Genomic DNA, 26,526 nt, shown 5'->3' on the forward strand with positions numbered 1-26,526 from the left:
AACTGAAAGTCTTTATTCCAGTCAGCTGGTGACTGCCCCTGGGTATCAGGGGCCCAAGTGTAGTCCAGTGCCTTTCTCAGGGTCTATAAATAAACGAGAAAACCACATCCTGGCTGGAGAGTCCCAGGATTCCTTCTTCACCACAACAATCTAAGTAGATAGTTGCAAAAGCCATATGCAATTGGAAAACATAGCTCAGGCCTATCTTTGTCAAGAGCCCAGATCCTTGAGTTGTTTCCTCCCTGGAACTGTTTCCCTTAAGTTCATTTTTACTGACACTTTTCTCAGCAAGGCAAAATTTAACCTAGATACCAAAATGGAGTTAGCACAGTCAACTTACAGCCACAGTTTGTAAGAGCAAGAGGCGATGAATGACTCCAAGAAAACGGCATCTTCCAGACACAGCAGGACTGACCCGCGAATGAGCTCAGAGAGCGTGGCAGCACACACACGCTCAAGTCAGGTTCCCAGGGCTGAGACAGGGAAGCGGACCAGGGCTGCCTGCAATCACTATTCTCTGGAGCCTTCTCCCATGGGCTCTCACTGGTGTGTTAGTCATACTTTATGGTAGGTCCCACACCTAGGAGTTGTTAGACAACACAAAATGAACTCAATAGTATTGTTAGAGACTTTTTGTCTCATAATGTTTTTCTTGGGCATTTTTTTTATCTTATTGATCTTTCGCTTATATATTTTGGTTGCTATTTTTTTTGTGTGGGGTGTTTCTGATTTTGCTTTGCTTGTTCATTTTTTAAAGAGAGAGAGGGTGTGGAGTTGGGTCAGTGGGGAGGGGAGAAAGTGTGATCAGAATATATTGTCTAAAAGAGGTTTGTTCAATAAAAAAATAATGATCTCACAAGAAATTTTAAAATTTGGAATGACTACCTTGTTCTCCTCTGCTCACTGGCTCCAGGCCCCAAGTAGGCCTGGCAAGACCATCTGTCACTCTCAGGCAGCCTCTGCTTTCACTCTCTGCCCCCACCTTTCTCTTCTCTCACTTTGCTTTCTTTCATTCTGATATAGTCTGGCCTGCAGAAGAACGACTCCATCCAACCAGAGCACACATGAAACACAGTCAAACACTGGGACAAGCTAACTCATGGGACCTACTGTGAAGGCCACCTGGTTAGGGATCCCAGAAATGCTCCTCATCTCACCTGGAGACTCACTTCGTCAAAAGTTCCAGGAACTTTCCCTGGTCCCTGAGGCATCAAATTCTAAAAGTTATGAGTCTGGGGATACCCATTCTAGTCTCCAGGACTGTTTGGTTAATCTGAAACCCAAAGGATGCCTCCAATGACTGGATTTGACCTCTGGTTTTACCTTGACCCCTCATCCACTGTGGTTTCCAAATTATCCCTGCCAAAAAAAAAAAATCACACACCTTTAACCTGTTTGCAGGCTAACCACAAAGAACCCCTTGTAGGAGACTCAGAAAGGCCACATTTGTTCAGCCCTTGGTCCAAATCTGACCTTAATAAACACTGGACAATGACCACGGCTGACTTAAATTCAAAACTTTCAATTTTATTATCTAAATTGATTTAGATAACTTTACAAGATAGAACAAAAAATGGTCTGAGGTGCCTTCCCCATATAACTCCCCCAGGTCACCCTAACTGGTCTCATCCCTGTTACTCAGATTCCTCCTACTCACAGTCCCACCCAGACCCCATTCTTAATTAACCCCCATCCGTCTTTTCCCTAGAGTCTCTACACATCCTTAAGAAATGAACCATAAAGCCTAGTGTGGTTCTGCAGGATAATATCCTGGCTGGGAGAGCCTGTTGCACAGGGTGATGGTTTCTGTGGGAACCATACAACAGCAACTGCAAATGTCTACAGAAACGGAACATTCCCCATGCTCCCATGCTCCCAATTTACTCAGGAGATCTTGTCTTTTTCTACTTCCTATGTAGACCGGATCCATGTATGTCTCTCTTAGAGTCTTCATTGTTGTCTAGGTTTTCTGGGATTATGATTTTTTAGGCTGGTTTCCTTTAAAGTGGTTTAAAAACCACTTATGAGTGAGTACATATGATAATTGTCTTTCTGGGTCTGGGTTACTTCACTCAATATGATGTTTTCTAGATCCATCCATTTGTCTGCAAATTTCAAGATTTCATTATTCTGCTATGTAGTACTCCATTGTGTAAATGTGCCACATTTTCCTCATTCATTCTTTGGTCGAGGGAAATTTAGGTTGTTTCCAGGTTCTGACTATGACAAACAAAGCTGCTGTGCACATGGTTGAACACATGTCCTTGTGGTATGATTGATTATCTTTTGGGTATATACCCAAAAGTGGTATTACTGGGTCTTGAGGAAGGTTGTTTCCTAATTTTCTGAGAAATAGCTCTACTAATATTCAAAGGGGCTGTACCAGTTTTCACTCCCACCAGCAATGCAGAAGTGTTCCCTTTACCCCACAACCTCTCCAGCATAAGTTGTCAACAGTGTTTTTGATCTTGCCCATTCTTACAGGTGTAAGATAGAATCTCAGAGTTGTTTTGATTTGCATTTCTCTGATGACTAAGGATGTTGAGCATTTCCTGAAGTGTCTTTCAGCCATTTTAGATTCCTCTGTTGAGAGTTCTCTGTTTAGGTATGTACCCCATTTTTTAAAAATTGGATTATGTGTTCTTTTAATGACCAATTTCTTTAGTTCGTTGTATATTTTGGAGATTAGTCCTTTGTCTGATGTGGGGTTGATGAAGATCTTTTCTCATTCTGTGGGCTGTCATTTTGTCTCGTTAACCATGTCCTTTGTTTTACAGAAGCTTTTCAGTTTCAGGAGGTCCCATTTATTAATTGTTTCTCTTAGTGTCTGTGCTACTGCGGTTATATTTAGGAAGTGGTCTCCTGTGCCAATGAGTTCAAGTGTACTTCCCATGGGACAACTCTTATAAAGGAAACATTAATTGGGGCTGGCTTATAGGTTCAGAGGTTTAGTCCACTATCATCATGGTGGGAAGCATGGAGGCGTGCAGACAGACATTGTGCTGGAGATGTAGCCAAGAGTTTTACATCTGGATCAGCAGACAGCAGGAAGAGAGTGACACTGGGCCTGGCTTGAGCTTCTGAAACCTCAAAGCCTGCCCCCTGTGACACACTTCCTCCTACAAGAACAAAATCCAAAAATGCCACTCCTTATAGGCCTTCAGGGACATTTTCATTAAAGCCACCACAGACATCTTCTCTTCCCTGGGAAATGGAGGATTCTGCCAAGGGAAAAAAGCTGGTTGGAACCTTTAATAGGGGTGAGTGAGGGTGCCTGGGAATGAGGAAGTTGTAGCAGCTATGGGGGACTGTACAGGAGTCTGCAATCTCTCCTTCCTAAAATTGCCCATTGTGAGACAGACTTCCCTGGGAGACAGGCTGTCTCAACAGACATTCCTTTCTGGGCTGACTGATAATGCTTGATCTTGATCAGTTGTAATCTCAGAGGAATTGTTTTTACAACATAGGCACTCATCAGGGAGCCAAGGATAGACAAAAACATGGATACCACCAAAGTCCAACTTATTGAGTAAATGGGTTTTATTGGGGTTACTGAAAGGAATATGGGAGAAGGGTTAGTTAGAGGAGCAGAAGTTTTTCAAAGACAGCAAAGCCCACCCCAACATGGGTGTCAGCTTATGAAATTTGGGAACTTGGAACACACTGCACAGCCTGCAGACACCTCAGCAGCTGGAGATTGTCCTTTCCAAGTGACTCAGTCGCTCTAAACCTCTTCAGGGCACCTGGGTTAGTTTTTGCTTTTTCCAGGCAGCTAGTCTGGTCTTAGTCTTCTCTGCAGCAGGGCTTGTCTCAGCATGACTCTTTTCAGCCTTTGCTTATTCTTGGATGGGAGGGACCTGTAAATCTGATGAGTTGCAGGGACTTACTGACTCTATTTTGATTTTTTTTAACCTTGTGGCTTAAGTAGTTTCCTGCAAGATGGAATGTTTCAATTTAGGATGAGACTGCTACCCATCAGCCAACTATCGCTCTGAGTAGGAATTACTTCTGTTAATGTAGGGACTGGTGACTCTGAGAGCGCTCCTTCACAGTTAGGGGTCAGTGATGGTCCCGGGGATGGCAGGATGAGTTCCCTACATTGTGGGGGGAAGACCGACAATAGCATGGACCAGGCAAGCGCTTGCACTGGAGTTGCTGATTTCGTAACACACTTACTCTTTTGATGTCTTTGTTCTTGTTTTCCTCAGCTTCCTTAGCAAATACAAACTTATGGATGTTGTCTGAGATTTCTGTCCTGCCTGGTTTCCACAATTGTTAAGTCCCAATGAAATCACACAGAGGTCTACATTAATCATAAACTGATTGGCCCATTAGCTCAGCCTTCTTATTAACTCTTATATTAGCCCATTATTCTTATCTGAGTTAGCCACGTGGCTCAGTACCTTATTCAGCGGGGCAGTCACATCTTCCTTCTTCTGTGTCTGGGAAAGGACTCCAGACTAGGACTCTCTTCTTCCCAGAATTCTCCTGTTCTCCTTGACCCCCCCTCTACTTCTTGTCTGGTTGTCCAGCCTATACTTCCTGTCTGACTACTGGCAAATCAGTGTTTATTTAAAATATAATTGACAAATATAAACCATTGTCCCACACCATATGGATAGTCTGGTACAGTGGAACCCACCTATAATCCCAGCACATCAGAGGCTAAGCTAAGAAGTTCTGGTGCTAAAGACAACCTGAACTACACAATAAGACTCTGTCTTGAAAAAAAAAACAAGACAAACACAAAAACAAGCCCAAAACTAGAATCCCAGAGAGCATCTGGGGCTGAGTGGAGGTTGACGAGACCCAGAGGGAAGAACAAGGACTACTCTGGAGAGGGATCTGGTGGAAGGGAGTTCAGGATTTTATCTAAGTGGGCTAGCTTTCCAGCCCAATGAAATGAAACAGGTAGACACGCTATTTGAATGGCACACAAGGGGTATCCCTGTGAAGGATTCCAAGGATTGAAAATTCCAGTAAAGCTATAAAATAGGATGGTCTTTGGAGACAGCCAAGCATGGATGTGGGGTTGTGTTTCTACTTTTCATGAGTGAGTGTGGTCAAGATCTGATGCCTGCCTCTCTGAAGCTATGGAGTGAGTTTAGTACATGTAACTGGATTTATATAGGTGTGTTAAAATATTAACACATTTGTTTTAAGAGATCATAACTAAATGGGGTCCCAGGAGTTATTTATGGCCAAACTGATGGATAGGAAAGAATCAAATGTAAAGGGAACAAATTGGTCCCCAGTGACTGAAACCTGGCATTGAATAGCCCCATGTGCAACATCCCCTAGGAAGCTCCAGGATGTCAACAAGGGGAACTCCTGTATAGATAAGCAAAGGGAAGAGCCAACACTTGGCTATCCTGTCCTACTGAGCAAGGGAGGTCCAAGACTGCCTTCAGATCAGTTCTCATTTAGTTTATGTGAGAAGGGAGACACCAAGGTATTCCAAGTACAGTTCTCCTTAGATGTATCCCAGACAGACCCACCTGACTCCATGATGAATGTTCATTCTACCACATCCCAGAGGAGTGACGAGCAGGGGTTCCTACACACGTATTACGTGTACTGTCAATCTTTTTTTTTTTTTAATGTACTGGGCGTACTATTGCTAAGGACATATTGTTGTGTGTGTTCTGCAAGAGCCCATAGAATGTCTTGAGAACTTGCTTGCCTAGAGCTTCTATGAGCAGCTTCCCCTCAGTCATCTTCTGAGCCCTCTCTCCTGTTTGGGGAGGAGTAGGAGACAGCCCTACAGTTACCTCTGAAATAAAAATTAATAAATAAAAATTAAAAAAATGGCCCATTGTGCCTTCTGATCTTCAGGAATCAAAACCTGTATTCTGTGCCATACCAGAGATGGAGTGGGCTGGCCAGCTTCAAGGGGCAGAGGAAAAGCCAGATGCAAGGCTGTCCACGCCACTCAAGTTATTGACCCTATAGCTCCTGCTGGTTTTCTTTTACTAGTTAATGACTGAGTGCAACCATTACACCAGCCTAACCACCAAGTGTTTTGCCACAGACAGAACAGAGTTCCCACCAGCTGCATCATCAGTTGTTAGGTTCATGGTCACACTGGCACACCTCATCACTGGGATAACTGGCTCCCCTTCTCTGTGGATGATTGCTGCTCCAGGTCAGTGAGTGGTGGATGAGCATCAGTTCCTCATTAACCAGTTAGCTCCATCATTGAGGCTTATATGCTACAAACATGGTCACTTGATTTGAAACATGAGATTTTCTTATGCCAGTGTTGCAGAAGCCATTGATTGGTTATTAGTTTTATAACACAGTATTATCCCTTTATGGAAAATTGACTAGAAAAAACAGATGTAGTTGAAGTTCATATCACAGCTTAAATATTTTTATTTATATTTTTGTATTGTTTGTTAATACATCCAAACTGCAGTTTTGCCTCCCTTCATTCCTCTCAATACCTCCCTCAACTCTCCCACAGATCCACTCTTCTGTTTATAAAAGAGCAGGCCTCCCAGAAACAGCATCTGAACATAGCTAACAAGATACAGTAAGACTAGACACCAACCCTCATATCAGAGCTGGGCCAGCCAATCCAGTAGGAGATAAAGGGTCTGAAGAGCAGGTAGAAGAGTCAGAGACAGCCCCAACCCCTGTTGTTAGGAGTCCCACAAAACCACCAAGTTAACAACTATAACATACATGCAGAGGACCAGTGCAGACTCACGCAGTCCCCATTATTGTCTCTTCAGTCTTTGTGAGCCCCTAAGAGCCCTGCTCAGTTGATTCTGTGGGTCATGTTCTCCTGGTGTTCTTGACCCCCTTGGTTCCTACAATTATTCCTCTCCCTCTTCCTTTGTGTTCCCTGACCTACAAAGGGAAGGACCTGATGGAGATCTTCAAGTTGGGCTATCTCTTTGCCTAATGTTCAGCTGTGGATCTCTGCATGTGTTCCCATCAACTGCCAATGGAAGCCTCTCTGATGACATCATATCACATCTTGATGTCTTCTAGGAATTGCTCAAATCTTGAGTTGTGCTGAGACTGTTGCATTTGCTGTTATGCTAAGAGGGAGAAGTTTTGTGACAGACTGAGAATGTGTGTATTGACAGAGTTTGAGGACACTTGGGAAGATTTGGAACTTAAGGTGGACAATGATCATTTGGTTTGTGAAGTGTGATCATTTTAGTTCCTTTGGATTTTTTTTTATAATAGCTGATTCTGAATAGGTTGCTTTCTTAACTGTTCTAGAACTTCAGAAGATGATCCTCCCACCTTCTGTGGGCCTTCTTCCTCTGCAGGGAAGCCAATCTACAGCTAAGAACTCAGGTGCCCTTGTTATCTATACCCAGTGCACAGAACATGGTGGAACTGAAGTCCTGTTTACTGATTCTGGTCTTGATAACCACAGACTTCACAAACTCTGTCCTCATGAGAGGATTTGAACACTGCAATGAAAAGTTGCATACACTCATGACCAACCTCAACTGTGATGTCCCTTATTGACCACACTCCCCAAGCAATGCAATGAGAATGGTCCTTGCTCAATCTCCCTATACAATAATGGACCAATCAGTGTTGGTTTATTGATAGAACTATGTGACACCAAGATGATATAGTTAGGTGAGGTAAACCCATAGACTATGCTCAGGAATTGTATGTTAATGTGAAATCTGTCTTCTTACATGGATCAAATGGCCATGACTCTCAGCCAAGCTGTCTTGAGGGCATCCCCAGGGTAGAAGTCACTATAGAGTTCAGTGTCCTAGACCTGTGCATATGACCTCAGGTGCCTTCTTTCTCTGTGTCTTAGCGTCCTGGTGCCTCAGCTTGGGGACTATGGCCCCAGCAGGGACTCCTGTTTACCTCAAAGTGGGTAATTGCTCTCTGAGGGACATTCCTCAGAAATCTCAGTGTCCACCCCAAGGGGCAAACTCTGCTTTAAGGTCAATAGCAAACAAAAGAGACAGAGGACTCTCACCCTGTGGCCACACTGCATGTTCTCCATGACATGCAGACATCTTGGACTTAGATGGGCACTCAGGGACACTCTTTCCATGTGAGTTGATCCTTCCTCTTCTCACATCTTTCCTATGGGTATCTACCGTCCCTGCTTTTTTTCTTTGTGTGTGTGTGTGATTATTCTCAAAAGATACTTGATTTTGTCCTGACCTATATAAATATTTTAAAATATTTGTTCCCAGAGTCATTTTCCTTCACAGTTTCAGTTTGAAACTAAGAGCTTGGCCTCTGTGAGTCTGCTTTGGGAACTATCTGAGCCATTGATCAGTGCAGAACAGAAAGCTTGCCTTGTAACTTGGCTCTGAGGCAGATCTGAATCTCTGAGAGAGGCATGGTGGTTTCCTGTGAATCTGGTGCAGAGTTCAGGGCTCAAAGCCACCTGTGATCCAGAGCTGCAGGCAGACAGAGAGGATTTAGGGGCTCACTGAGAAGCCCTGTATACTTTATGAGGCCAACGGACATCTGCAGGGATGCTGACAGACCAACGTTTGCTTTTGCAGGGACAAGTATTGGCCCTGGAGGCTTTATGGGTTTCTTGGTTCTTCAGTGGGAGTTTCAAGATCACCCTGCAGGAAAAAGGCCTTGATCTGTGCATTTTCAGAGGAGAAGATATGCTTTCTTGTTCAGGACATACCCTGGTATGGGCTATTTGTTTCCATGGAGCCAACAGCCCATTCCTGAATCTCTAGCAAGGGTCTGTGACCACTCAGTCCCATGGAGACACTAGAGAGTGCAGAACTTTGTTTACCACATAAGTCTACCTGCTTCTAGGCCTAAGAAATGCATATGTTTGAAGAGGCCTGATTAGAGATAGACGGGTGCATGATGTGTAGGGAAGACATGTTTGACACAGGGCAAGGGTGATAGCCTAGAAATTTGGGAACTGGGTGAAGCTGTGTCCATGCCTTTCATGCTGTGTTTCCAGCCCTGGCACAGCCTGACACCTTCTCTGACAGACACTAGTCTTCACCAGGCCCAGGAAAGGCAGGTGATGCCTATCTCTGTGTTTACTATTCACAAGGAGTGCTTAGGGTGACCAGGAAGAAATAGACAGTTGTGGTGTTCACAAGAGAAGTAGATTTCATCTTCCAAGGGCCAGGACCATCTGTGCCAATTGCATGGAATGCTGTCACTGCTCCATGCTCCAGACCCCCAAGCATGCTTCCCCAGAACTGTTTTGCAGCCTACATCTGAGAAGCCTGGTCTACTCCCTGATGAGGCTGCTCATATCTAGGTCCTAAAAAAACCTGTGCTGGAGACCAGATTGGCCCTTGGTAAGCTTTAGCTGTCTGGCATATAGGCTTATAGAAATTCCAGGTCTCAGGATATCATAGGACATGATCAATATCAAAGCAAACAGATACTACAGAAGGATATTGCCCACCATAGGTAGGGTTTTCTTTTGTTCTGGGTCTGTTGTGTACAGACTGGAGAGTTCAGATTAGCGGACTATGTTGAGAGATGATGTCATCATGTTACTTATGTGTTTTCTACAGCAACAGCACCCATGACAAGCATTCCTAGTCACACCTGAAAGACCCCATGAGAGATGATGGATGCTCTACACCCTGTGTCTCCTTGACCATACCCAGCTGTGTCACAGTAACTCCCAAGGGCTCAGTCTCAAATTGCAATGAACAACTACACAGCAGTGGTAGAGTTTGTCCTGCAGGGATTTTCTGGGGATCCTGGGTTCCAGGCTTTCTTCTTGGCCTTTTTCTCAATTTTCTATATCCTGGCTCTTGCAGGAAACACCCTCATTATCATGGCCATCAGCCTGAACCCAAGTCTTCACACCCCCATGTACTTCTTCCTTGCAAACCTGGCTCTGCTTGACATTGTCTGCACATCCACTGTTCTTCCCAAGCTGTTGGAGGGTCTGGTGGGGAAGGGCAGCCACATCTCTTATAAGGGATGCTTGACCCAGCTTTTCTTCCTAACCTGGTTTCTGGGGGCCGAGCTGCTGCTTCTCACAGCCATGGCCTATGACCGCTATGTGGCCATCTGTCGCCCACTGCACTACAGCATGCTGATGAATTGGCCCGTCTGTGTCCTGCTGGCGGGCAGTGTGTGGGTCATCAGTGCAGTTAGCACATCCGTGCACACTGGCCTGATGGCAAGGCTCCATTTCTGTGGCCCCAACCAAATTCGTCACTTTTTATGTGAAATCCCAACACTGCTACTGCTGTCTTGCAGCCCGACCACCCTCAACAACATCATGATTGTCATCGCAGACGTTTATTTTGGCGTGGTCAACTTCCTGTTTACCATGGTATCCTACAGCTTCATCATTGCCAGCATCCTACGCATCCGCTCTGCAGAGGGCAAGAAGCGTGCTTTCTCCACCTGCTCTGCCCATCTGGTGGTGGTCACCTTGTATTACTCTACTGTCATCTATACCTATGTGCAGCCTGGCTCTGGATCCTCCTTGGAAAATGGCAAGGTGGTTGCCTTATTGTACACAGCAGTCAGCCCGACCCTGAACCCCCTCATTTACTCTCTGAGGAATAAGGATGTCAAGGTGGCCCTCAGGAAGGTGTTTCCCTGTGTCTGTTGAGGAGGCAGAAAGCAGTGGTGCAGCTCAATCCAGCTGCTGATGAACTAGTTGGAACCTATGACTAAGAATTTGATGCCATGGCAAGGAACAGACGTGTAATTTATGTGGCAGATGTACATGCAATGTGCCTCTCTTGGAGGAGCTACTTGTCATTTCTTTCTGTCAGTGGGCATCCAGGTTCGGGGAAGGCTGCATGTCTATAGCCTGCTGTCTCTGATGTAGGATCTTTTGGAATCCTGTGTTGGTGAAAATCATCCAGAACCTGATATTAGACTTGAGAAGAACTGTCTCATGGTTTCATGATCTCCACACCAGTGAGAGGAGAAGGTACAAGTATGCCTCCCATACCAGTGATGCCCAGGAAGGGGTGGGTTGACTTATCTCTTCCTCTTCTGTTGGGAAGTTCTGTCATCGTTACAGAGGGTACCAGTCTTTTTTGTTTGTTTGGACAAAAGTGTCTTCAGCGTGACTAGGAGTTCATTCTACCTTTAGTCTCTCAGTTCTGCAGTCCTGGACTCTCCTTTCTCCTCCAGGCCATTTTCTCTAGGCTGTGATGAGCCCTGTAGTATTTGGTGCTGTTGGTAGCAACATCCAAATGAACAGCTGCTTCTGCCCCTGTCCTCTGAATCCATTGGTGGAACTGGTGTTTGAAGACCTTGAACTGTTTGTTAGCTGCTTGTTCATGTAGAGATCAGAGACCAGGCTATAGGAACCCACTCTTTCCTTCTGCCATATGGGCTCTCCGACTCGAACTCAGGTTATCAGGTTTGGCAGCCAGCACCCTTACCTGCCGAGCCATGCCGTTGGCCCTACTCCTTTGTTCTTGAGATGTGCTTTCTACCCTGTGTGTAGGGTTTGAATGCCCACAGCACCTTACTGAAAGAGTTCAAGCATAGTGAACGGGACAGGATTGAGCAGGATACCTGGGAATTTGTCCCCACTGCTCTCCTGCTGGGCCGTTGCTTGAGATCTGCTTCCTTGCTTTACTCGTGTGACCCTCTGTTTTACTCCTTTCAAAGCACGCTGCACTTCCACTCCTCCTTAAATGCATTCGTATGCATAGTAGAGACCGTCATTTGTGTATGGGTTTTTCTAGCTTATAGCTCTTTCAGTAAAATTTTCAGGCCATGAAATGCATGAGTTGGGTGTCATTTACTGAGGTTTGGCACACACATACAGCTGCGCAGGCTAAGTCTCTGTGAAGACTGGAGATGGTAACCTTCAATCTAGGATGCTCCACCCAGGGCTGCTCAGCCTGTAAGGCCTGAGGTCGTCTCTGTTCTGTTGTTTCAGCTATAGGTGAGTTTTGTGTGTTGTAGAACTTGGTACAAATGAAATCACACAGCCCACATTCTTTTGCCAGTGTCTTTTTTCATAGCACAGTGCTTGTTTCTGTTTTATTAATTTTATTTCCTTTTTTCTTTTTTTAAATTTATTTTTATATTTATTTATTTATTTAAAATTTCCACCTCCTCCTATCCTCCCATTTCCCTCCCACTCCCCCTACTCCCCCTACCCCTCGCTCTCCAGTCCTAAGAGTATTTTTTCTTTTTCTTTATTTTATTTTTTTATTTATTAAGTTTCCACCTCCTCCCCTCATCCCATTTCCCTCCTCTTCCCCATCCTCCTCCCCCTCTCCAGTCCTAAGAGAAGTCAGGGTGTCCTGCCCTGTGGAAAGTCCAAGGCCCTCCCCGCTCCATCCAGGTCTAGGAAGGTGTGCATCCAAACAGACTAGGCTCCCCAAAAGCCAGTACATGCAGTAAATTCAAAACCCAGTGCCATTATCATTGGCTTCTCAGTCAACCCCCATTGTCAGCCACATTCAGAGAGTACGGTTTGATCAGATGCTCCATCAGACCCAGTCCAGCTGGCCTTGGTGAGCTCCCATTAGATCAGCCCCACTGTCTTAGTGGGTGGGCGCACCCCTCACGGTCCTGACTTCCTTGCTCATGTTCTCCCTCCTTCTGCTCTTCATCTGGACCTTGGGAGCTCAGTCCAGTGCTCCAGTGTGGGTCTCTGCCTCTATCTCCATCCATCTCTGCAACCCCGCAGCAGTATTTTAAAGATTCATTCCTGTTCTCATGGGTGACTAGTACTTTGTTCCTTTCTAATTTTGATGCACACTAAGTTCTGTGATTAGAACACATTTTATTATGCAGCTTCCATAAATTACTGTGCATAAGTCCTCTTCCATGATTTCCGTCCTCTCTGGAGACTGTGACCGGCATGGGAGAGGCTTCAGGGTGTGGATCTGCTGAGTTTTTTTTTTTTTTGGTTTATTCAAAAAATTTATTGAACAGCTAAGGATACAAAGGTATTAAAACATGGTAAGAGATGAGGCATATGCACAAGTGTAGAAAGCAGTAAAGTTCTATGCATCACAAGAGTGAAAGAAAAATGCTTTAGGAAAACAAGAGATTGCTTCCAGCGTGCAAGGGTGAATGGATGGCCAATCAGGAAAGGGAATTGAGATTAAATAGAAGACTTCAGTCTGGATTGTTGATGGTACGCAGTACGGACTATATTTGTTTCTCCTTTTCCTCTTTCCCCATCTTTGGGCTTAATTTACCAGCAGTGCCCAGGAATGTTCAATGCGCTTTTTCTATACTTGCTTGCATTTTTGCCTTAATGTCTTCTACAGAACTAGGTCCTTTTGGTGTTTTTAGGGTTTTTTTCCTGTTTTTTGAAGGACTCTTGACCCTTTGATCTTGGTGTTGATGGTTTTAAGTCTTTTCCATTTTGGTTTGATTTTTGTGCATTTTTGGCTGGGGTATCTCATACAGATTTCTTCACTGGAACTTTTTCTTCAGCTTCCTCATCATCAAAACCATTGTCGTCATCATCTTCATCATCCTCATCATCCTCATCATCTTCATCATCATCCTCATCAAGTTTTACTTTTTTCTGTGGAACCTTGTTGCCACCTCCAGGAGCGGATCGCTTTCCAGACATACTCAACAGCTTTACATCCTCCTCATCTTCATCTTCTGACTCTGCATCTTCCTCTACAGCTACTAGATGCTGTCCACTAATGTGCACAGGCCCAGAACCACACTTAAGTCTTAAGACCACAGGGGGTGTTATTTCAAATCCCCCAAGAGAAACTGTTGGCTGTACAGACATTTTCAAAGCTGCCAGTGTTACTTTAATTGGACTGCCTTCATAGTTCATTGCTTCTGCCTCTACGATGTGTAATTCGTCTTTTGCCCCAGCACCTAAACTAACCGTTCTTAGTGATAACTGGTGCTCATTCTCATCATTATCCACCTTAAAGTGATAATCTTTGTAGGCTTTTAGTTCACAGCCAAAAAGGTAGCTCTGAGGCCTTAGAGGGCTCATGTCCATGTCCATGGAGTCTTCCATGAGGTGAAGGCGCGTTCTTCAGTGGCAGAGAAGTCGGACGGAGGGTTCTGCCTGCTGCTCCTCAGAACAGGCACGCAGGACGGAATCACGCCAGGGCTCTGCTGAGTTTTATAATGAAGTTTTCATGCAGATTTTACCCTTCCCACTCTCAGCAACACTGAATGGGATCTCTAACTCTTTTATCACATCATACATACATTGATAGAAAGAGGCACAGAATTTGAAGCCTAATCATTTATTTATTTATTTATTTTTAAAAAACTATCTTTTCTCATTTTACATACCAATCCCAGTTTCTATTCCCTACCTTCCTCCTATCCCCACCACTTTCTCTCCCTACCCCCATCCACTCCTCAGAGGGGTAAGTCTTCCCATGGGGAGTCAATAAAGTCTAGCACATTGCTTTGAGGAAGGACGAAGACCATCCTTACTATACCTAGGCTGAGCAAGGTATCCCTCCAAAGAGAATGGGTTCCAAAAAGCCAGTAAAAGCAGTAGGGATAAATCCTGGTGCCACTACCAGTGGCTTCACAGTCTGCCCCAGTCATACAATTGCCACCCACATTCCGAAGGCCTAGTTTGGTCCTATGCTGGTTCCTTCCCTGCCAGGCAAGAGTTGGTGAGTTCCCATTAGTTCAGGTAAGCTGTTCCAGTGGATATCCCCATCACGGTCTTAATCTCTTTGTTCATTTTCTCACTCCTCCCACTCTGTTTAAAAATATTTATTTATTTATTTATTTATTTATTTATTTATTTATTTATTTATTATGTATACAATATTCTGTCTGTGTGTATGCCTGCAGGCCAGAAGAGGGCACCAGACCCCATTACAGATGGTTGTAAGCCACCACGCGGTTGCTGGGAATTGAACTCAGGACTTTTGGAAGAGCAGGCAATGCTCTTAACCTCTGAGCCATCTCTCCAGCCCCCACTCCTCACACTCTTCAACTGGACTTTGGGAGACCAGTCCAGTGCTCTGCTGTGGATCTCTGCCTCTGCTTCCATCAGTTACTGGATGAAGGTTCTATGGTGACATCAACCCGACTACAGGGCAAGGCCAATTCAGGCACCCTCTCCTCTATTGCTTAGGGTCTTGGCTGGGGTCATCCTTGTGGATTCCTGGAAATTTCTCTTGTGCTCAGTTTCTTGCAAGCCCCATAGTGGCTCCCTCACCAAGATAATCTCTTTCCTTGCTCTCCATCTCTGTCCTTCTCCCTTCTCGACTATCCCATTCCTTCAAGTTCGCCTCTCCCCTCCCCTCATAAGGATCTCCTTATAAGAAACCTTACTTCATCTTTGTTCTTCTGTGACATGTAATATAATAACCTTAAGACAAGTCTATAAGTCATTGCTCTGTATAGTAGGCTCTTCCACGTGAGTGAGTACTAACCAGGCCTAACTCTCCTTAGCTTCTGAGACCAGACAAGTTTGAATGTATTGTGGGCAGTGTGGTGGTAGATTGGCTTAATGTGTGCTACAGGAGATGTGGTGTGACTTTCCTGGACAGCCTGTTAAAGCATCATCTATGTATTCCGAATACTCAAAGGGTGGACAGACCAAAGAAAGACTCTGTCAAGTTAAGCTTGGTGAATGAATGATTTGATGGACAGCTGCATTAATTAATAGTCCTGCCCTTATCAAGTTTAATATCTGTATACCTTAGCATTTCTAAGATTTTTGTACAGGTAGACAGGAAAGAGTGGTGCTTGTGACCTCTCTTCTCCAGTGGAGAATGCCAACAACCCCATGACCACAGATCTCACTCCGTGCTCTATTGTTCTGCTTATTTCATTGCCATTGCTGTAAACCAAGCTCTCCCAGGGCCACCAAAGCCACCTTGATTCAGGGTGGCCATGGGTGTGTCAAGCTATCCTGCAGGAGGGCATACTTGCTGTCTCTCACATTGTATCTCCAGCTACAGCAATTGTGATGTGGGTAGGAGTCTCAGTAATGACCTTTACCATCTCATTTGGGTTAGGTGAGCGGTTTTATTCAAGAAGCAAAGTATATTCTGGATAAATAAAATGTTCCCACAGAAGATATTGTGAGTTTTGGGGTGTTATTATTTTTCGGGGTTTGAAGTGTCTGAAAGCTTCTGGGGGTTAGGAATGAGTTCATTTTCTTAGCTGACAAACTACTTAAAGGACAGGAAAGGAGTGCAATCGTGGAGAGTCTGAGTGGAGCCATCATGTCCTATCAGGAAAGTCGGGTCCCTTGCTGAGTTTCAAGTCTTAGTAATACGTTACCTTAAGGACCAACTCACAGGGAAGTGCAAGGACAGCTTATTAGAGCTGAAAAGGAAAACCTCGGGTTCAGACAAACTGTAAATGTTGCACCTGTCCAGAGGAAAAGAATGGAGAAGGGGAGGTGGGGTGGAGGCATTCTGTTGGAAGTAAAACAGTTAAATAGACATGGCAGTAAGCCACATGGCTAGGGGGATTGTTTAGGAAGAAAGGAAGAAGGCCCGAAGGGTTAGGGAATTAAAATAAAAAAAATCCATGGCAAGCACTCTAAATCTTGTGACTGCCCTGGAAGAAAAGAATGGCGAAAAGAAGGGGAAAATTATCCATGTATGAAAACCAGCCTGAAGGAAGGACTGTCATGTGGTAGCAGACAGTCACAGGTGGGTAGCAGAGAGAGAGAGAGAGAGAGAGAGAGAGAGAGAGAGAGAGAGAGAGAGAGAGAGAGAAGCCTGAAAGTGTTAGGGAGTTTCAGGCATTTTCACACTCTGTCCTGCACCTGAAAGAAAAAGACAGAGGAAAGCAAAAGGCACAGTTCTGTCCCTGAGTCAGGACTCAGAAAGGCAGCAGACCCAGGCAAGTCTCATGGCAGCTCCTGTGCTAGGGGGAGAGAGTCCTAGGACAGAAAGTATATACTATCTTAAGGAGAACTCTCTTTTCTAGGGGGAACCCCACCCCACAGCCGGTCTTTGACTTGTTGAAGTGGTCTAACACCGGAGGGAGGCAACAAGGGTGTGTCTCCACCTAGAGGTGGATTTCATTTTTACTATAGCTGTGGGTTTGAAACTAACTCCCGGTCACTTCCTTGGGTGGTGGTGGTGCATTCTGGGAACAGAGAGCTGGGAAAAAGCAAGAAGTCTGATTTCTGATTTATCTCCTTCTTACATTGATTAAAGCCAACTCTGAACACTTCAATTTTTGTTTTCTCTCTCATTAACACAACCAATGTCTTGAAAAGCCAGTGCCCAAATAGTTTCCTCCAAGTAGAATGGTCAGAGATTGTTCAATGAAAGGAGAAGGTTATGGCTTGAATATAAAAATTTCCCCATGGGCTTATGCACTGAGTCTTGTAAACAGATGATGGGCTTTTGTGAAGTGGTTAGATTCTGATAATCCCTCTTTGTCTCAACATACAATGACGTGGTATTTGGGGTTGAAGTCCTAGCCTAGATCACAGCTACAGGAGGAGCTGAGCATTTAGAAGCAATGGATAGAGCTCTTGCAGCACCAGTGCAGTCCTGTGTGTTGGTTTGTAGGGTGAGGGAGGGCCCTTCTGAGGCAAGCCAGCACTGTTGCCTGAGTTTGTTTTGAGACCTGCTTCAGAGCTGTGACCAACAAATTGTAACTGAGCGCATAAATGACCAGGCACAGGCTGGAAGTGTGTACTGGGAAACAGAACTCAAAGTATCTATATCAGTAATTGTTGGCGATGTGGAGAATGTGGAGGGGGCTCAAAGAGGAAGAAAACCTCTAAATGGTTTACAGTGTGTAAAAAATATATACAGGCTAAAGGTTAAAGTTCTCAGAGTTAAAAAAAAAGAAAGAAAGAGAGTAGCCAGTTGTGGTGGCCCACGCCGGTAGGATTTGCCTGGGAGGCAAAGACAGACGGATCTCTGTGAGTTCAAGGACAGCCTGGTCTACAGAGTTATTCCAGGACAAAGATATACAGAGAACCTGTCTCAAAAAGTAAAAATAAAAATAAAAGAAATAGAGATTAAAATAAAGCCACATAAAGATGGAAAATACACAGAGAATCTTGATCCTGTATGCCATTATGCTCTCTTTAAATTGTTTGAATGCTGATGAAGGAGCAACAGCTGCTAAAATATATTTGCTTATAAATGTTTCAGAATTAATCCAAGATAGGTATTCTGAAAAGATCTTGACTTCAAAACTGAAGTCAAAAGTATGTGAGGGAGGGGGACTTGATCGGGGGAGGGGGAGGGAAATGGGAGGCGGTTGCGGGGAGGAGGCAGAAATCCTTAATAAATAAATAAATTTTAAAAAAAGTATGTTACTTTGGAGAAGAGATTTTGCTTTTGTTTCCACAGAAAACAAGAGGCTCTGGGTTTATTTAGAGTTAAGAAAAATCAGCTTTGATCAAGGAAGACCACCTGACAAATCTCCGGCAGGAATAGATGGCCCAGATGTCTGAGTTCTTCATCCAGAACAGGTTCAAGACTGCTACCTGAGATGATCAAGGCTCACAGAATACTTCAGTCAGGACTTGATCATAACTCTAAATTTTCTTTAGGTCCGCATAAGATTATCAGCACCCCCAACCAGCTGGAAGAAGCCTGGAATACTATGCCCACATTCCCCAAAAATGGACTATGGGTATTTTCCTTTTTTTTTTTTAAAGAGGGGGAAGTGGTGTGGGAGAATTGTCTGTATTCTGTCAATCATGTTTTAAATAAATGCTGATTGGCCAGGCAGGAAGAATAGGTGGGAAAACCAGACAGGAAGTAGAAATGATGCAATGAGAACAGGAGAATTCTGGGAAAGAGTAAGTTGATTCCTCCCACTCCTGCCCAGACTCTGAAGAAGCAACATGTGAGCTACCCTGCTGAGAAAGGTACTGAACCATATGACTAGCATAGATAAGAACAATGGGTTAATATAAGCTACAAGAGCTAATATGTAGCCTGAGCTAATGGGCCAATCAGCTTTATAATTTATAGAGATCTCTGTGTGATTTTCTTTGGGGCTTGCTGGCTGTGGGGTACCGGGTGGAACAGAAACCCCAACTAGCAGGACCTCAATGTTACAGGGGGCAGAAACAGGGAAGTGATGGAGGAAATAATGAACTAATGTACCAGTCCTTATTACTATAAGCAGCTCAGTGAGATATGAATGTGCCCTTGAATCCAAGAAGAAGACAACAATTAAGGCATGAATTCAATTACTGAGGCAAGATGAGTTTATGTCAAGATCCATCCCCAGTATGGAGAGGTGCCCTGGCCAGAGCCCAGATGTCAACTTGAGGCCAGTAGCTTGCCATGACAATACAAGAACCAGCTAACCATATTACAACATAAAATAGTTTAGGTCCCTGAAAAGTCACAGAAGTCACATGACCTTTACGGGGATAGGGCAGTCTCCTAGACATAGATCAACACTAGTACTGCACGATTTGCTAAGGGCGGGATGGCTTCAAGTCCAGGAAGAGATGTTATTGTGCATGGGTGAAGTTTGTTCTTGTTCGCTGGGTGAAGAGCAGGATTGTGACAGCTGCACCTGCCTGAGGACATTATCCACTCAGAGCAGATAAAGCTGATTGTGACCAGTCACAGTCTGTGTCAGAGGACAGCCAGTAGAGCTGGGAACGTGTCTGCCCTTGGGCTCTTCAGTGCTTCTACCTAGAATGAAGAACTCTTTGAGATGGAAGAGATTGTGGTTTGGGAAGAAAATTGGCTCAAGGCACAAACATCTCATCTGCCTGAGTGCTCCCTTTGGCCTCTGCTGTCACTGGTGATGTTGGCAGACAGCAAGTCCCTGGGTAGAGGGCAGAGACCAGCCCTTGGGCCATGGGTCCTACCAAATGTGTGCTGTATTGTCTGAGGAGAGGCTTGGTCATCTCCCCAGCCAGTCCTGCTCAAGAAGCTCATGTGGTTCTGCCTAATTGGTCCCTCAGGGCCTGATTTCTCCCTGTGAGCTTTATAGCTGTTCCATTATAGAGGATGCAGGGACTCTGGTCCTCACATAGACATTCTAATGCCCTCTCTTAACTTAGAGATGTCACCATATGCTCTTTAAATATTTTAAACTTAATTTGGTTCTAATAAAGTTGGAGAAAGAAAGAGAGGTGTTAGGAAAAAAAATGTCTGGAGAGGACACCTGGGAAGATTTATAGACTTACCATGTGAGTTTTGTATTGATTGTACTTGTAGCTATACATGTGTTTGAATGTTAATGACAATGTTTTGGTAGTGGGAGTATATTGCTCTTCCTATGTGACCAAGGTTCAAGAGACCATTTAAGCTGTTATTTTTGAGAAATTTCTGCAAGCTTATGAAAAAATGGACTACTTGGTCAAACCATAGTGTAATCCCCCTCTCAGAACCTGCCTCTATCTCCCCCATCTCTGCCTCTCTCTCTGTCTCTGTCTCTGTCTCTGTCTCTCTCTCTCTCTCTCTCTCTGTGTGTGTGTGTGTGTGTATTGTCTCTCCCTATCTTTGCCTCCCTGTTTTTCTGTCCCTGTACTTATGTCTCCGTCTTCCTTTCTCTGTCTTTCTGTTCCTATTCCCACCTCTTCTTCTTCTTTTCCTTCTACTCCCTTCACAGATGTTGAGTTGAACTCTACAGCATCTCCAGAACCAGGGAGCACACTCCACAGGTGATGTGGTTCACGACCTTCTGGTCACCCCTACAGGGACACAACCTTGTAATATTCAGATAAGGTCATCCACCTTGCAGACAATACCTGAGACAGTTAGGAGAGTTGAGGTCCAAATCAAGAAATAGTTTCTTATGACACCGGCTGCATACAGGCACATGAAAATAACAACGATCCTTAAAAAGGAATATAATATAGTGGATTATTTGCAAATGTCAACTTCAAGCTCCAGTATTCCTGCAATAGTTTATATGAGAAGTCACCTCAGCCCTGGAATGTGGCCCTTAGGCATCCAGACACACTCTGTATAAGGCTTTTCTAAACTCAGCTGTAGTTTTAAGTTTGAGGCCAATGTGTGGCTACATGGGTGTAAGGGTGAGACAGGGCTCAGTACTGCCCAGCGCCCTACTTTAAAGCCTTTGATCTTCAGTTCCAGTGACACACAGATGGATGGATGTGATTTACATAGGTGAGGGCACCAGTCACCCTTGAAGACCATGGTTGACGGTGTTTTGTATGTCCAGGAGAGGGACACTTCCCATCTTATCATTCCTTTCCATTCTCATCCACTCTCTGAGCCCTTGAATAGAAAGGACCTGCAGCTATCCCTGTTAGCAGGACACACAGACTTCCACCCCTGGAGTCTTCCTGGCCATTCTCCATGGTCCCTGAAGTCTGGGGAAAGAACCCTCCCAATGGAGAAATACCCTGAGTCTCCAAGGCTCATGAGTGGTCACAGAAGTCTCCTAGAAGTCCCACACCAAGAAACATACATGCAGCACTGGGTGGCACATTGCTCTGTTCTTACCCGAGGCAGTCTGAGATTTAGGTGGATTTCAACACACATGGGGGAGGTGATTAACACAGACTTGGACTAGAGTATGCGTTTCCTCTTCAGACCCTGTCAGAGCTGCCACAGAAAAGCCACAGCTCCTGGATCCTGAGGCCTCCCCAGTTTTATGATGAATGAGACACTGGTCTCCGAGTTCCTCATCCTGGGATTCTCAGAGATGCCTCATCTTCAGGTACCACTTTTCCTCAGCTTCCTTTGTCTCTACATGGCTGCAGTCTCAGGAAACCTGCTCATTATGGTGACAATCAGTGCCAGCCCATCCCTACACACCCCCATGTACTTCTTCCTGGTCAACCTGGCTATGGTGGACATCCTCTGCACCTCTACGATCCTACCCAAGCTACTGGACAGCATGGTCGGGCAGAGGACCATCTCTTATGGGGGCTGCATGACCCAGCTCTTCTTCTTCACATGGTCACTGGGGGCAGAGCTTCTGCTCTTCTCAGCGATGGCTTATGACCGCTTTGTGGCCATCTGCTGCCCCCTGCACTATAGTGCCTGGATGGGCCCTAGGGTGTGTGTGTTCCTGGCTGGACTTGTCTGGGCCATCAGCCTCACTAACACCAGCGTGCACACAAGCCTGATGCTGCGTCTACCCTTCTGCAGCTCCAACGTGATAGAGCACTTCTTCTGTGAGATTCCCCCACTGCTGAAGCTCTCCTGTGCTCCAACACAACTGAACGAAGCCATGGCCTTTGCTGCAGATGTATTTCTGGCTGTAGGGAACTTCTCTGTGATCATCCTCTCCTATGGCTGTATTGTGGCCAGCATCCTGAGGATTCGCTCTGCTGAGGGCAAGCAGCGTGCCTTTTCCACCTGCTCTGCCCACCTCATCGTGGTGAGCATGTACTACTCCACCGTCATCTACACGTACATCCGCCCTTCCTCCAGCTACTCACTGAACAAGGACAAGGTGGTGTCTGTCATCTACACCTCTGTGGCACCCACCTTGAACCCCCTCATCTACACTCTGAGGAACAAGGATGTCAAAGTTGCCCTTAGGAGACTTCTGTCCTGCTGCTGAGTCTTTGCTGGCCCTGCTGCCTTCCTCTCTGCTGCACTGGGGGATCTCAGGTTTGTTAGTGGTCCATATTACTTTTCTTGGAGGCACAATTTGTTGACCCACAAGAGACAACTATCTGACTGCTTCACTTCACCGAGAAGCCGTAGGACCTCTGCTTGATACTCTGTAGGATCAGAGGGGCATCCATAAAGCTATGATATTCAACAGTTAAGTGAATCCCCCAAAACAACAAAAGTGGGTGTGGCTTATTCCTAGCCCTCTCTGCTGCTGTCACGTGAGCCAGGAGCTCTGAGTAGACAGTGCTGTGTGCACCTCTTCTCTTTTAACCCACAAAGGGTTAAAAACAAAGGCTGAGTATAGCCTTGGTTGTGGCTTGCATGTAGACAGGGGACCTGAGAATAAAAACGGGCTTTGTCATTTGAGGACAATTGGTCTTTCCTGTTAGTAAAATATCTGAAAATTTGATTTCCTTCCACTTTTAAGTATACATCTGAAAGAATTTTCATGGAGATTCTTGCCATGCTGCGGGTATGTTGTGGGTATTCTGTGGGCATGTTGTGGCCCTGTGTGATGAGATAAGGCCTGCCAAAGCTGGCTCTCACCCTGAGGGTGTCAGTAGCACACAGTGTTAGCAGCAAGAGGTTTCTTGAACCCAGGGCCTCATCATGTCCACTATGGAGTGATGTAGCAGGTATGGCGTATGATTGGGAGCCTGTCAGTTTGGAGGTTGTAGGTAGAAAGGGAGCTATGAGGGTGACTATAGCTATTGTCCTTCATGGTCTGCTGACTTCTTGGAATAAATCCAAAGACCTTTGATGCCAAACCCAACCCTCACTTCTGGCTTGTACTGTATCAAGGTCATGGGCTAATTCTGGTGGCCTTTTGATCTCTCTGTCTTCTTCTGGTTGACCTGTGTACCTTCCAATGGCTGCTTTTTATTGCTCCTTTCAATACAGATTCAATTAATTAGCTAATTTTCATATTTTTGAGGTTTGTCTTATAGCTCATATGTGTGTATAGTGTTTTTATCATTTCCTCTCCTTTCAATCTATTTTCTGTGCTCCTCTTTCTCTCAGCTTCATGGCTTCCTTTTTATTTATTCATTCTGTTTTTACCCAGGCAGGAATAAATATTCAAATAAAACCTGCTAAATTCATTTGGAGTTGTCATATTCATTTGCATTTAGAGCTGACCACTTGGTCCTGGATAACTAATTACGGGGCTAGTCCACGGGGAAGACTGACCCTCACTCTGAGCAGTGGTTAGTTGCAGAGGGCTCTTCAGATCTCCACTACCCACATCAGCATGTCAGCTGGGGTTGTCATTGTTCAGGTCTTGTTTAAATAACCACTTTCTTGAGGGTTTGTCAATACAGCTCCTGTCCTGTGTAGATGACACAATGTTGCAGTATATATCTCAATCCTCTGGCTCATAGTTTTGTCACCCCCTCCTCCCTGATGTTCCTTGAGACTTAGGTGTGGAGGTTGTTTTGTATTTTTAACATACATTAGGTCTACAATACACATTAGGGCTGGGCAGCGCACAGTCAGTTCCTCCATGCATTCTGATCAGTTTTGGATTCCTATACATTAAGAAGCTTTGATGAAGAGAGAGAGCTGCACCTATCTGTGGGTATACTGGTAGAGTTTGTATTGGTTTGGGAACGTGGCAGTAGAAGGTTCTTCTATACGTCTGTGACCTGTCCAACCACTGTAGTTGGATGGGTTTACAGTACTAGGCAAGAATTCTGTCCTACTGAGGGGCTCTGAGTCCAATTAGACAGATTTTGGCTACTGCCAAGACATAAATGTTGCTGTTATACCTTTAGGGAAATCTTGCCATGCTGCTTGTTGTCGTAGTTCATAGGTAACACAGAGGGAAAGATACCAATTGTCTTCCTTCTTTGGCAGCCTATATATCACCTTCTGGTATTATAAAAGTTCATCCTCAGGGAGGAGGCTTCTGGGTGAAATACAATTGGATTCCTCCAAATCCTACATCTGAAGTGTATGATGTCTTCAGCAATAAGGACTACCCTCAAATTCTAGGAGGCCACCCAGGGCAACAGCAATAGCCTACAGTGTTTTGGGGGATGATTGAACTCCCATGCTGTCAACTTAAAAATTTTCCAAAGCATGGAACTGTTGTTTGTTAGATAGTCACCGGCTCTTGGGAAGATATTAACACCCTAAGTGGTATAACTTCATTTAAACCATATATCAAATCTATAGCTTCAAATGTCCTAAATTCTACTTATTCCTCCTCCCTGTCTCTCCCTCTCTAATACCCTTCCTCTGCCCTGTCCACTTATCCTCTCCCATTGGGGGTCGGGGTAGAGCATGTTCATAGGTATTGGAGGCTGCAAGGAAGGGTTAGGATGGACTAAAAGAGAGTGCTGAAGTTAACTTGAGAGAGTGGGATAGCCGAGGAAGCCATTATGGGGCTAGCAAGAAACCTGGCACTAGAGAAAGTCCCAGGAATCCAAAAGGATGACCACAGCTAAGACCCTAAACAATAATGGAGAGGGGCCCAAACTGGCCTTGTCCTGTAGTCAGATGGATGACTATCGGAAATGTCACCACAGAACCGTCATCCAGCAACTGATGGAAACAGAGGTAGAGACCTGTAACAGAGCACTGGGCTGAACTCCCAAAGTCCAGTTGAAGAGTGGGAGGAGTGAGAATATGAGCAAAGTGGTCAAGACCATGATGGGGACACACCGAAACAGCTTTCCTGAGCCAATGGGAGCTCACCAACTCCAACCAGCTGGGAAGGAGCCAGAACAGGTCCAAACTAGTCCCTCTGAATGTGGGTGATAGATGTATGGCTGGGGAAGAATGCAGGGCCAATGGCAGTGGCACCAGGATTTATTCCTACTGCTTGTTCTGGCATTTTGGGAACCTAGTCTCTTTGGATGGATACCTTGCTCAGCCTAGATACAGTAGGGAGGGCCTTGGACCTTCCCCCAAAGCAACGTGCCTTACCCTCTCTGAGGAGTGGATGGGGTTAGGGTGGGGGGAAGGTGAAGGGCATGGGAGGAGGGGAGGGAGTGGAAACTGGGATTGGTATGTATAATGAAAAAAGCTAGTTTGTTTTCTTTAAAAAAATAAAATAGAAGAAATTATAAAAAGGGAGAGTGCTGAAAGGGTCCACAGGGAGGAGTAAAGCTTGATCTGCTGTGATATTTGGTGCAGTTGCCATGGAGTTGAGTCTGAGAGGGAAGACGGGACTCTTGTGCAAGTGGTTTGCTATGGGACTGGGGCTGAGACTGGGGAATTTGTAATAGAAGGCAGAGGAATGGAAGATCAATTACCCAGTTCTCAAGCCAGTGTGGCCAGTGGACTTGCAGGTGCAGAGCACCTCTGGGTATCAGAGTCTGATACAAAGGAATGGTGCCCAAAACAAGGGTTGGGTCTCCCTCATGGATCTTCAGAGTCTTCAGGAAATGGAGGCAGGAGAGTGGACAGGCTCTTCCAAAGGGTTCCCAGGTAAAGGTGCTGATTTTATTTCTGTTGTTAGCTAGTTGTCCTATGGCTTCATCATCACCAGCATCCTACTTATTAGCTCTGATTTGCTCTTATTTTTCTCTGCAGAAAGCAAGAAGAGTACCTTCTCCACTTGTTCTACCCACCAGTGCCGGTACCCTGTACCACTCCACAGTGTTCTACACCTACATCCAGCCCACTGTGGGATCTTCTGGGCTCCTGTACAGGCCATGAATACTTTATATACCACTGTGACCTCATCTCTCAAACCCCTCATTTATACCCTGAGAAAAAAGGAATTCAAAACAATCCTCAAAAAATCTTATTTTCTTCCTCAAGGACTCCAAGATTAGAGAGGAACTCTGAAAGCAGCAGGAAAAAGGCTTCATGTATGTATGCATCTCCTGATTATTGAGATGTAGGCTAAGCTGTCACCTCAGACAGCATATTCAAGTCCGTATATAGGAAATATTTTATTTTGTACTGGATTTGCTGATCATTTCAATTTTTAAAGCAACTCTTATATATTTCCCCACATCTAATACATTCTAATGTATTTAGGTGTAAGAACACTGCTCTTAAACATTAAGCTACTTCTGTGACTCACTGAACCAAACCTCACTACTAATTAATAATGGAGTGTAAGTCTTTAGTGAGTCCT

The 26,526-nt window shown here is 44.9% G+C and overlaps 2 protein-coding genes and 1 pseudogene across 2 annotated transcripts; 2 read left to right on the forward strand and 1 right to left on the reverse strand.

The window, feature by feature from the left end:
* Positions 1–9,640: 9,640 nt before the first annotated feature.
* Positions 9,641–10,564, forward strand: LOC142851354 (olfactory receptor 13A1-like). Its single transcript, XM_075975214.1, has one exon. It carries the CDS (start codon positions 9,641–9,643, stop codon positions 10,562–10,564), a length of 924 nt encoding a protein of 307 aa, XP_075831329.1.
* Positions 10,565–12,845: 2,281 nt separating this feature from the next.
* LOC142849881 (nucleophosmin pseudogene) lies at positions 12,846–14,011 on the reverse strand (annotated as a pseudogene).
* A 7,451-nt stretch (positions 14,012–21,462) lies between these two features.
* LOC142851000 (olfactory receptor 13G1-like) lies at positions 21,463–22,380 on the forward strand. Its single transcript, XM_075974892.1, has one exon. The coding sequence runs from the start codon at positions 21,463–21,465 to the stop codon at positions 22,378–22,380; it is 918 nt and encodes a 305-aa protein (XP_075831007.1).
* Positions 22,381–26,526: the final 4,146 nt, after the last annotated feature.

This window comes from Microtus pennsylvanicus, chromosome 5, assembly GCF_037038515.1.
Source record: "Microtus pennsylvanicus isolate mMicPen1 chromosome 5, mMicPen1.hap1, whole genome shotgun sequence".
NCBI lineage: Eukaryota > Metazoa > Chordata > Mammalia > Rodentia > Cricetidae > Microtus > Microtus pennsylvanicus.